The sequence below is a fragment of the Sphaeramia orbicularis genome, chromosome 18, assembly GCF_902148855.1.
Source record: "Sphaeramia orbicularis chromosome 18, fSphaOr1.1, whole genome shotgun sequence".
NCBI classification, from domain to species: domain Eukaryota; kingdom Metazoa; phylum Chordata; class Actinopteri; order Kurtiformes; family Apogonidae; genus Sphaeramia; species Sphaeramia orbicularis.
In genome coordinates this window covers 37,711,043-37,723,514 of record NC_043974.1, presented here as the reverse complement: position 1 = coordinate 37,723,514, position 12,472 = coordinate 37,711,043, and the positions used below count along the sequence as shown (strand labels likewise).

Below are 12,472 nucleotides of genomic sequence, written 5' to 3'. Positions count from 1 at the left end.
GTTCAACTTACGGTATACATAGTCATGGAAAAAATTATTAGACCATCAAAAGTCATCAGAAACAATGGTTATGTTGTCAAGTACTAATTCCTGTGTGTATCATGTGACTAAAAAAGACAGAAAAGAAAACATGGAATGCCTAAAAGCACTGTTTTTGTCAGTACAATGCCATAGATATAGATGGAAGAACTGAAGTGATTTGGGTTATTATCAAGAAAACATGGAAAATGGATAGATATCAGCTCTGAAATTAAACTACTATGAGCTATTTTTGTTGTTATCATTATATTTGTCCAACAAATGGACCTTTAATGGTACCAGACATTAAAATGAACAAGAAATTGAAGAAAACAAGGGTGGTCTAATAATTTTTTTTCGGTGTGGTCTGCACCAGATGTGGAGGGTTTGTCTATATGCCTTATTATTGTTCCCTGAAATCCCACAGTTAAAGCCAAAAACACTCATGAGAGGCTGTTGTTGCAGCCGTCGTTGTGGAGGGAAAGAGGACTATGGAGCTGGTTACCCTCCTTTAATCTGTTTATATGTGATTTTATCAAGTATTACAGATCTCTACAGTATATTATAAATATGTCCAAAAAAGCCAGAAAACTTTATTCTAGTTCAGGGGTGCCAAACTCATGCTAGTTCAGGGGCCACATACAGCCAAATATGATCTAAAGTGGGCTGGACCAGTAAAATAATACAAATATAGGATAAGAACTTATAATGTCAACTCAAAAGTTTTCTCTATGTTTTTGAGTGAAAAATGTAAGATTCTATAATGAAAATATTTACATCTACGAACTGTACTTGAACATAACGCGAACAAATACGAACCTGAAAATTCTTACAAAAAATAAGGGCAATATTAACAATATTCCGTCTTAATTTATCATTTATACATGTGCATCCCAACTTACAGATCACAGTGGATCTACAAATACACAAAAAATTAGTAACAGACAGAATATTGTTAAAATTCCACATTTCAGACATTTTTGTAAAAGGCCAGTCTGTAAATGTAACCATTTTTGTGTAATTTTCCTTTTTTTTTTTTACACTAAAACCAAGAGGAATATTTGCAGTTTTCATTATTTCTAGGTTATTATGATAGTATTTTACTGGTCTGATCCACTTTAGGTTGAATTGACCAATAATGATTTTAACACCATTGATTGTTTATATCTTCAGTGTAATTTTTGCTTTTTACAAATTCATCTCAAGGGCTGGATTGGACCCTTTGGCGGGCCAGTTTTGGCCCCCGGGCCGCATGTTTGACACCTGTGCTCTAGTTTATGCAAGTCCTTGCTGTTTTAAGTGTACACTACAAACAAAAAGTTAAGGACATTTTTTTTTTGTCTTTTTTTTGCCATTTGTAAATTAAACTATGTCTGGTCATTAAAAAAAAAGTATTTCAATTCAATTCACACACAAAAAAGTAAAAAGCGCTGTACAAGAATCCCAACTGAAAAAAAATAGCTCAAAAATTAAAAATATCCTTAACTTTTTGTTTGTAGCGTATCTTGCCTTAGTCCTTTGTGCTCCATTGTCCAGTCACATTTATTTATTTTTTTAATTTACTTTTCTTTTTGTTTCTCTATTTTTATTATACTTCAAATGTCTTAATCTTTTTTATTTTGTTTCAGATATTTGCAATAGTTCTGTTTCACCATTCCACTATGTCTCCTAATGTATTACTGTATTACTCTTCTGTAATATTTTCCCATTCTTGATATGTAAAATTTGCTTTGTGCTAATAATAAAAAAAGGACAAAAATAGAGTTGGTTGCAGTTTGTGACTTCACCACTACATGCCACTAATAAAAACCCATCATAATGTTAACGTTTTCCCCAGATAACAAAGGAGACCACACAATTATATGGAGCTACAATGAAGTTTAAAAATGTTCACCAAATCATTGAAGGGTACAACATTTCGAAACAATTAAAAACCAAAAATTAGAATGTAATCGAATGACTAAAGATTGAAATACATAACCCATTTCTAAACAGTATAATACCCTGGTCTGAACACTGTTTATTGTGAGGAAAAGTAGCTCAAAGGAATGTAACAAGTGTTCTGAACTGCATGAGCTGGGACCAGACGCTCTATTGTCAGGCTTCAACCCATCCAACTACATCAGCTACGTGATCAGAAAGTAAGTATACCAGCGTTAAATCTACAGAAAACAATGATGAAGCTTTTTTTTTTTTTTTTTGGTATGTTACAGTATGTTCCCCTGTTTGTTTCCCAGTCAAGTATTGGTCCAGCATTCAAAAGCTCACATTTCCCAGTGGCTCCACATGCATTTTACAGTATATCCACTGTTACGACATCTCTGGGTTAGCGTCAGTCTTGGATATGGTGAGAAAAAAAAAAAAAGCACAGTTCTGTTCTTTGTCTACTCCTTTTTCTTCTTTGCCCCTGGGGAGGTGTTCCAATAGTAAAGGACCTGTAGAGTAATGATGCCATTGCAGACAGATGATATGACGTATGTCAGAGCCATCAGGGAGTCTCCAGTTTCCTAAAAAAAAAAAAAAAAAAAAAAAAAAAAGAAGATATGACTGAAAACACTGCACTTCTGTAAATGTGATCACAAGCACAGACGTTAATAGTGTTTAAACCTGCTTTGCTTGATAGTTTTAGTTATTTTTCATGTTTAATCGAATTTTTCTTCTATAAAAAATAAGAATATATCACAAAAGTGTCAAGTGAGTCTCTCCAAGTTGTATTCAATGTTGCAGAAGAAAAAGGGAGCAGAAAATGTGAATTTAAAGTGTAATAAATTGTTGTTCGGTGGCGTCAGATCATAATGCATACTGTGCATGTACTTATTTATTGTTTTTAGTATTTCTCTTAATAGTTTTATTGTTTGTATGATGTGCAGCATTTTGGAAATGTTCTTGTTATTTAAATGTGCGATATAAATAAAGTGGATTGGATTATATTGGATACTGACGTAATGATTTTCTCCATAGAAAAACACTGTGAAAATGCCTCTGGTTTGACTTTTTCAGTGTTTCTTTAATCTATTAATTTAAGTCCCTATGGGTACACTTCAACACTGGAAAAAGGGCTTGGGAGCCTTTTTTTCAACAGTATTTTGGACACTTCAACTTTGTCATTGTACATTAAAAAAAAAAATTTAAAAAAAATCCTAAAAATTTTTAACTTTGACCTACTTTTCCCAAAATGTGCCCACATCTAATCTAGGTCACTGGCAACATATAAACCCAATTTGGTATGAATTCAACCAATAGTTTTACTGCTAGAGTGTTAACAAACAAACAAATAACAGAAATCGAACCAAAAACAATACCCCTTACCTCCCCTTCAGGGGCGGGGTAATAATAATAATAATAATAATAAAATAGACAGAAGTAGTCTCACCTGCAATGATGTGAAGATACGAGCAAGTGATCCAGCAAAAAGCAGGAATACAGAGATAGCAGACAGCTGGCCTGTGTGTCCATTCTGGAAGTTTGTAGCAGCCTGGATGAGCTAAACCCCACAAACAAACAAACAAACAAACAAACACACACACACACACACAGCTGTGATTAATACATTTCAGCTGGAAACAAGTTATTAAACACTAACTGATGCAGTGAGTCACTTCTTATTTCTTAACAACCTTCACTTTGGTGAAGTGCGGTTCTTTCTGCGGTGCAGTCTGGTTTATTGTTGATTCCAGTGTGCAATGTTTGTTTGTTGTTGGTAATTTAGTTTTCTTACAGCGGCTTATTATTGTTATCATCATCAGTGTATTATCATTAGTCACGGAAAAAAATATTAGACCACCCTAGTTTTCTTCAGTTTCTTGTTCATTTTAATGCTTGGTACAACTAAAGGTAAAGGTTGTTTGGACAAATATAATGATAACAACAAAAGTATCTATCCATTTTCCATGTTTTCTTGACAATAACCAAAATCACTTCAGTTCTTCCATCAATATCTATGGCATTGTACTGACAAAAACAGTGCTTTTAGACATTCCATGTTTTCTTTTCTGTCTGTTTTAGTCACATGATACACACAAGCGTTAGTACTTGATTGTATAACCATTGTTTTTGATGACTTATGATGGTCTAATAATTTTTTCCGCGACTGTACATACTATAACATAATTACTTGTTTATTTTTATTACCGCTTTATTATTTGTTTCCACTAGTACTTTCTAATGTCAGGGTTCGTACACATTTTTCAAGGGCAAATTCAAAAACTTTTCAAGCACTTATAAGGGTCATTTTCAAAATTTTCCAGCACAGCATCTTATAAAATACATATCAACAAGAATACATATCCTCATGATTATGTTCTATCACTTTTTATCACAGTGATAAATGTCGTATTATGCTATAAACATCTAAAATTATGCTTCATAATAAGAAAAAAATTTGAAATTAAAAGGGAGCACAAAGTTTTATCCAAAAAAAGGGAAGCCACCTGGCCTTCTTCAGACACACTCATACTGAGCAAAAGATTAAGATAAAAATGTACCTGGAGTCACTAATGTTCTTTTTTGACAAAGTTTTCAAAATGTATCACCTCTCTGTAAGTCACTTTGGCTTAACATCTAAACTGGCAGAGGTAATTTAAAAAATAAATAAATAAATCACATCACGGAGTTAGAATTGCAAGCACTTTCAAGCACCTAAACTAAAATTCAAGCACTTTTCAGGCCTTGAAAACACAACATTGAAATTCAAGCATTGTCAAGGATTTCAAGCACCTGTACAAACCCTGTAATATGCAGTTACCTGTTTTCACTACTATTTTTATAGCTACTGTTATTATTATTTTCTTTCCTTTTAGTCTGTAATATTTCTTATGTGCATACATTCGGTGTTTGCTGCTGCTGGAACCTTTATTTCCTGAAGGCTCTGCCTAAAGGGTCAATAAAGTTCTATCTAATCTAATCTAATTTTCAAAAAAAAAAAAAAAAAAAAAAAAAGTAATCTTCTTCCATCAAAGGTGTTTTTTTCTTTCCTGAGCGCATGGTCATATTCCAAGATAACAATACCAGAATTCATCATGCTTATCAGGCTTATGACAGAGTGGTTCTGGGAGTATAAGACACATGGATTGGCCAGCACACAGTCCAGACTTTAACCCCACTGATAATTTTTTTGGTAATGTTGGAGAAGACTTTATGTTGCAGTTTAATAGATACAAGATCACTTCTAGATAGAAGGAAATGTGGCACTGAGAAAGCACTGGGTGACAGTACCCACCTGTCAACCACAGTGGTTTATGGTTACATTAGTAACTTTCACTAAGTTTCAAAGTGTTGTTTTCTATTGTTTACTGGTCCTATACTGCTTTCATTTTGGAAAATCTGCAACAAACTGCTTCATCTGCCAGAAATATACTATTACAGACTTATCTACCTAGATACTATATTATTTCTGTGCTTTTTTCTTGGACACATTCTTTGATGTTTGGCTAGTTTGCATTTCTTTCCATGCATAGGTGGCACTAAGAGGCAACAACATGTATTCATAAAAGAAAAAGTATAAGAAAAAAATGTGTGGACTTCACACTAGGCTGGGTGATATCATCAGAAGGTGGCATGGAGAATATGTGACTGTAATAAACAGGGGTTAAGAAGCACAGTGTTTGATGGCATTTTCAAATGAAAATGATGTTCTTTAACAACCTTTGTTTAAATGGATTAATAAACTTTACACAATTTGTAGTACCAACTGCAATATCACTTTCCAACAACAATTAGACTTTTTTTTCTGTCTTTCTTTTTTTTTTTTAGAAATTGGATGCAATCAAGGAATAATTTCTCAAAATGATATGGCAACTTTTTGGCCATTTACACTCAAATATACAGTCACCGAAAAAATTATCAGACCATCAAAAGTCATCAAAAACAATGGTTATGCAATCAAGTGCTAACTCCTGTGTGTATCATGTGACTAAAACAGACAGAAAAGAAAATACGGAATGCCTAAAAGCACTGTTTTTGTCAGTACAATGTCATAGATGTAGATGTAAGAACTGAAGTGATTTTGGTTATTATCAAGAAAACCATGGAAAATGGATAGATATCAGCTCTGAAGTTAAACTACTATGAGCTATTTTTGTTGCTATTATTATATTTGTCCAAATAAATGTACCTTTAATGGTACCAGGCATTAAAATGAACAAAAAAATTGAAGAAAACAAGGAATGGTCTAACATTTTTTTCCGCGACTGTTTGCACAAAATAGGGTTTCATAGAATATAGTACAATAAATAAACAATGTAAATAGCTATTGATTCAAGATTGTAAGGCTTAAGTGTATCACTAAAGCAGTTTTGGGCAGCACTCAGGCCTGGGTGATCTAACCAAAAGATATAAATAATGAACTTTTAAACTAAAATCATAGTCCATAGAATGAATAGCAAGACTTTATGAAATCTGCCTCATCATGTCACAGTTTTGACTAATCCCAGGAATTTTCACACAGATAATGGATTAAATATGCAACCAACAGCCGTAAGTACCAGTCATGGAAAAAATCTACTTAGATGTGACCTGGAAGTACAGTCGTGGAAAAAATTATTAGACCACCCTTGTTTTCTTCAGTTTCTTGTTCATTTTAATGTCTGGTACAACTAAAGGTCCATTTGTTTGGACAAATATAATGATAACGACAAAGATAGCTCATAGTAGTTTAATTTCAGAGCTGATATCTATCCATTTGCATGGTTTTCTTGATAATAACCAAAATCACTTCAGTTCTTACATCAATATCTATGGCATTGTACTGACAAAAACAGTGCTTTTAGGCATTCCATGTTTTCTTTTCTGTTTGTTTTAGTCACATGACACACACAGGAGTTAGTACTGGATTGCATAACCATTGTTTTTGATGACTTTTGATGGTCTAATCATTTTTTCCACAAATGTAATTCTACTGCTCTATTCTATGTCTTGACATGGAGGTTTTGAAAAGTGTCGGTTGATTTGGACCAAGAACACTGAGCTGCAGAAAGAAAGTGCATGTCTTCACTTACCCTGCCAACGACAATAATAGGCATGTTGGAGGCCTGTAAGGTGACAACCACGGACATGGGTGTGACTGGAGACAGCAGGAGGACCAGCAGGCCAAAATACAGAACCACCGACAGGACACCTAGAAGAGACGACAAACACATGGTACTGACATGAGGAAAAAATAGAAAGCCTAGATGAGACTTCTTTAGTTCTGATGAAATTCACTATTACTGAAATTTAAACAAACAAACACATAAAAACACAAAAGTTCTTTGACTCCATTCTTGTGCAATATTAGGTTAAGGGTCATCAATTCAAGCTGCAAGATCTGAAATTTGGAGAAAAAAAAAAAAGTAAACTTTGAGAATACACACTTCTTTATGCAGCTCTGTCCACATAAAAGGACTTTATACTTTATGCAATAAACATAACCTAATGCCATTGGGTTTATACAGCACATTGTGGAAGGATAAGTGAATGTAAACGCTTTATGCAAAAGTGAACCCTAACTCTAACCTTCCATTTTATATTTTTCAACCTGTTTTTTTATGCTCAATGCTTAACTTGTGTTTTTTACATGTGCATTTGGGTCATGTTAATAAGAATTTCCCCGGCTCTTACAATATGTAGTACAGTTTTTTCTCCTTCCGACTTAAATCTCTTTAAGAATCCCCAAAACAGGACCCAGTATTGTCACGTATGTCATTACAAAAACAGTGTGATGATTGAGTGTGTATGTTGTCAAACCTCTTCCTGTTTTTCCACCGTAGTACTGAATGAGGAAGCCAATGGTGACCGTTTGCAGCATGAGGAACAGAGCCTCGCCCCAGGCACTGAGGAAACATCCACAAAATGTTCGACAGTTTTAGTTTGTTATTCAAATATTCAAACCATGAACAACAGTATGCAGTGTCTAGAGCCAAAAAAAAAAGAGGAACCTCCACCATGTACGATACAATTTAGGAATTTCGATGCGAGTATGGACCAACCTGAAAGGGAATTTGTTGGCAATACTGTAGGCCATTGTTCCAGTGATAGCCAAAAGCTCCAGCAGCACAGCCTTGAAGCTCAGCCCCTCAGCACTCTGAGCTCCAATAAGCTTGACGATCTGTGGCACCTTTACTGGAGAAAAGTGAAGGAGTTGATACCACTGATATCCAAACAACAGCTTTACAATATCTCTTTCTCATCAATTCAGATATTTTAGGAGAAATGAAATGTCATATCAAACACAAACTTAAAAAAAAAATTAAATATCAGTTGAACAGGGCTACAGTTTCCAATCCAATCCAACTTTATTTGTAAAGCACTTTAAAACGACCACAGTGGACCCAAGTGCCGTACAGAAAAATAAATAAAAAACAACACAACAGTAAAATACAACAATAGATTAAAAGACATAGAACTGTAAAAAATTAAATTAAAAAATGAAAACTAAACTACAAAAGCACTCAGAGGGCGCAGACCTCCGCCAAGGCAGATCTGTCGTGTCGTGCCCCCCCCCCACCCCCAGTCACCACCAAAATATAATCATTTGTTCCTTGTACCAGTATCAACATTTCCTGAAAATTTCCTGAAAATCCGTCCATAACTTTTTGAGTTATCTAGCTAACTAACAAACAAACAAACATACAAACCCTGGCAAAAACATAACCTCCTTGACAGAGGTAATAAAAATACAGTTTGTGGGTTTTGACTTTTCCGTACAGGCAAGAAGGTGGTTCTAACAATAAATACACATGTAAATAGTATATAATCATATTTTCACAAAATCTGAACAATCACATAAATATATAGAAATAAATTCCTAAATAAATAACTAAAAAAGGGGTGAACTTAGATGTTTTACCCAAGACTGATCCAAGGATAATGCCGATCCCCAAGCCTTTGCTCAGTACAATCTTCAGACATGGTACTGGAGGAAAAGATATAGAGGAAAAAAGATCAAAGTACACATATTTATGTAAAAAAAACAGACACATTGGACACATGGACATTTCTACATGGTGTTTCTGTGCAGAGGGAACTACACTAGACTTCACATGAATAATCCATTCTATCTTCAAATCAAAAACAGCAGACTGAAATTACATCTCCATAACACTAGCAAGACAGAAGAGTGAAGTGTTGTAAAATCTCCTTAAAGACAGCTGTATGGACTACATTTTAATGCTTAATAAAACATAGTGGACCAACATCTGCAGATGACATGGAACCCTAAAACATGCCTGACTTTGGAAACTTCACACTGGATTCTGTGACTCTCCACATTTCCTATAGTCTCTTGGGCCTTGAAACATTATCTGAACACTGGGATTTAAACCATTGAGCACTAGCCCTATTATTTTTCTCGGGTGGAGTCCCATGCCAACTGATAAAAGGTAAAGCAAATAAGTGATTCATATCAGTATTTTGTACGACACTAGGTAGATTAGCGTTTTGAAATGAAATGGAATAGGAGTGCACTTAGAAACACACGATTTAATAATAAAGCAGTTCATATTTTACATTTATAAAAGTAGTCCACACAACACCATGTTTCAGTGACAGTCCAAGTGACTTTTGTAATGTTTTAGTACTTAAATCAACTGAAAAAATATCAGGTAATGTAACTTATTATCAACGTCAACGTTACAGGTTGACTGACATTAGTACACGGTACAAATATTGAGCTAAAATTCGCTCCTTACCGTCCAAAAAGTTGAAATTCAAAAAGAACTCGTCATAACATTTTTCTGGCATTAGATATGTTAACAAAAGACCTTTAAAAGGATCCATAAACGATGACCCTCTATCAATGACTACTTCTTCCGCCATTGTTCAACTGTGTATGTGTGACGTTGCCGTGAACTGCGTAACACTTTAAATAGTCCCACCAGTTCGCCTTACTATACAAAGGTTCCGCCGGTTAAAGACAACAGTGCAGGCAGTGCATACGAATGAAGCAACAGAGACATTAAAATCTTTTTTTTTTTTTTTTATTGGCACAAAGCAAATTTACCTATCAAGAATGGGAAAATATTACAGAGGAAGTAAAACAGAAATACATTAGGAGACATGGTGGAATGGTGAAACAGAACAAGTATAAACAAATATCTGAAACAAAATAAACAAAAAGATTAAGACATTTGAAGTGTAATGAAAATAGAGAAACAGAAAATAATAAATAAATAAATAAACTAGAAGCACTCGGAGAGTGCAGACCTCCGCCAAGGCTGATCAGTGGCCCACCCCGTGGGCCCCCCCACGCCAAGGAGGTTATGTTTTTGCCAGGGTTTGTTTGTTTGTTTGTCTGTTTGTCTGTCCGTTAGTGTGCAACATAACTCAAAAAGTTATGGACAGATTTTGATGAAATTTTCAGGGTTTGTTGGAAATGGCCCCCCCCCCCCGTGGACCGCCCCCCCCCCCCCCCCCCCGATCACCACCAAAATTTAATCATTCCTTCCTTATCCCATTTCCAACAAACCCTGAAAATTTCATCCAAATCTGTCCATAACTTTTTGAGTTATGTTGCACACTAACGGACAGACAGACAAACAGACAGACAGACAGACAGACAAACAAACAAACAAACAAACCCTGGCAAAAACATAACCTACTTGGCGGAGGTAATAAATACATACATACATACATACCCGACTGACTCAGGGCTGCTACAAACTGATTGCACTTTATGTATTTATTATATTTTAATTGTATTTTATTGTGTTTTAATGGTATTTTAATTGGATTTTATTTATACTGTTTATTTGTACTTTGCACTGTAAAGCACTTTGTGACTCTGTGAAAAGTGCTCTATAAATAAATTTACTTACTACTGCTACTTACTACTATGAATAAATCTTTTCAAACACATGCACTGATAGGTTAATTAGTGAATTTAAATTGCCCATAGGTGTGAATGTGAGAGTGATTGTTTATCTCTATATGTCAGCCCTGAACTGGCGACATGTCCAGGGTGTACCCCGCCTTTGCCCTTTAATAGCTGGGATAGGCTCCAAGTGACCCCCATGACCCTAGTGAGGATAAAGCGGGTTCAGAAAATGAATGAATGAATGAATGAATGAATGAATGAATGAATAAATCTGACTGGACAATAGAGCACAAACGACTAAGGCAAGATATAATTAAAACAGCAAGGAGTTAGATAAACTACAATAAAGTTTTCTGGCTTTTTTGGCCATATTTACAATATACTGTAGAGATCTGTAATACAGAAACATTAAAATCAACAGATGACTTCACTTCAGTTGATTTAACTTTATGTGTCCCAGTGGCGGAAATTCAAGGCAAGAGGAACTTGTTCAGTTTTAGTTTGTGGTTTTTTATTTAGAAATATTCTGTATTTTTCTTGGCCGACCCCAGATGAGTTAGATTCCAATGAAACAACAGGATTACTGCAGATTATTTATCTATTTATTAATCTTATTTTGTACTTTTTCTGTATTTTGCTGCCAATCTGCTCCTCTACGCTCCAGTCCGGTAGATGGTAGTAATGGTCCTTAAAAAACAAACAAGCAAACAAAAATGATAAAATAAAATAAAATAAAATCACATTAAATGACATTAAATTAAGTTATTAAGTAATGGACCTTAAGCTGTTTACCGCCAAACCGTAGAAGAAGAAGAAGAAGAAGAAGAAGAAGAAGAAGAAGAAGAAGAAGAAGAAGAAGAAGAAGAAACATAGGAAGAATTAGAAGAATTATTATTATTATCTGTATTTTTGTTTTATTTTATTTTATTTTAGTTTAGTTTATTTTAGTTTTTTCCTGCTAATCTACTGTACCACATTTCAATCTGGGAGGTGGTGGTAATGCACATGTTAAGTTGAGTGCTGGCCACCAATCAAAACCAAAGAAGAAGAATTAGTAGTAGTAGTAGTAGTAGTAGTAGTAGTAGTAGTCAGAGGTGGGTAATCCCAGCTCCATAGAGTAAAAGTCCTGCCTTTTATTTGTTCCAACCACTTACGGAACCAGCTCATTTTGGATGAACACAACTCCTCATCCAGGTAGATGGGATAATTAGTGGAATCACCTGTGTTAAGTGAACAGGTAGAACCAATACGTGGCAGGACTTTTACTCTATGGAGCTGGGATTACCCATCTCTGGTAGTAGTAGTAGTAGTAGAAGAAGAAGAAGAAGAAGAAGAAGAAGAAGAAGAAGAAGAAGAAGAAGAAGAAGAAGAAGAAGAAGAAGAAAACAGCAGCAGCTGAATTATTATTATTTTTCTTCTTCTTCTTCTTCTTCTTCTTCTTCTTCTTCTTCTTCTTCTTATTATTATTATTATTATTATTATTATTATTATTATTATTATTATTATTATTATTATTATTATTATATTAATTTTATTTTATTTTTCCTGCTAATCTAGTGTCCCACACTCCAGTCCGGTAGGTGGCGGTAATGCACATGTTAAATCGAGTGCCGGCCGCCAATCAAAACCAAAGAAGAAGACTTAGCAACAGTAGTAGTAGTAGTA

The 12,472-nt window shown here is 34.6% G+C and overlaps 1 protein-coding gene across 1 annotated transcript; it reads right to left on the bottom strand.

Annotated features, from left to right (window-relative positions):
- Positions 1–1,881: 1,881 nt before the first annotated feature.
- Positions 1,882–9,838, bottom strand: mpdu1b (mannose-P-dolichol utilization defect 1b). Its single transcript, XM_030162109.1, has 7 exons — positions 9,684–9,838; positions 8,843–8,908; positions 7,983–8,115; positions 7,741–7,826; positions 7,014–7,132; positions 3,392–3,502; positions 1,882–2,525 (listed from the first exon to the last, which is right to left on the bottom strand). The coding sequence occupies exons 1-7, from the start codon at positions 9,808–9,810 to the stop codon at positions 2,403–2,405; spliced, it is 765 nt and encodes a 254-aa protein (XP_030017969.1). The 5' UTR covers positions 9,811–9,838; the 3' UTR covers positions 1,882–2,402.
- Positions 9,839–12,472: the final 2,634 nt, after the last annotated feature.

Excerpts from the sequence above, each read along its gene's own strand:
- mpdu1b (XM_030162109.1), bottom strand. The coding sequence starts at position 9,810 with ATGGCGGAAGAAGTAGTCATTGATAGAGGGTCATCGTTTATGGATCCT. Across the intron at positions 8,116-8,842 it reads TATCCTTGGATCAGTCTTGG|TAAAGGTGCCACAGATCGTC; the intron begins GTAAAACATCTA and ends ACTTTTCTCCAG. Across the intron at positions 2,526-3,391 it reads GTATCTTCACATCATTGCAG|GAAACTGGAGACTCCCTGAT; the intron begins GTGAGACTACTT and ends TTTTTTTTTTAG.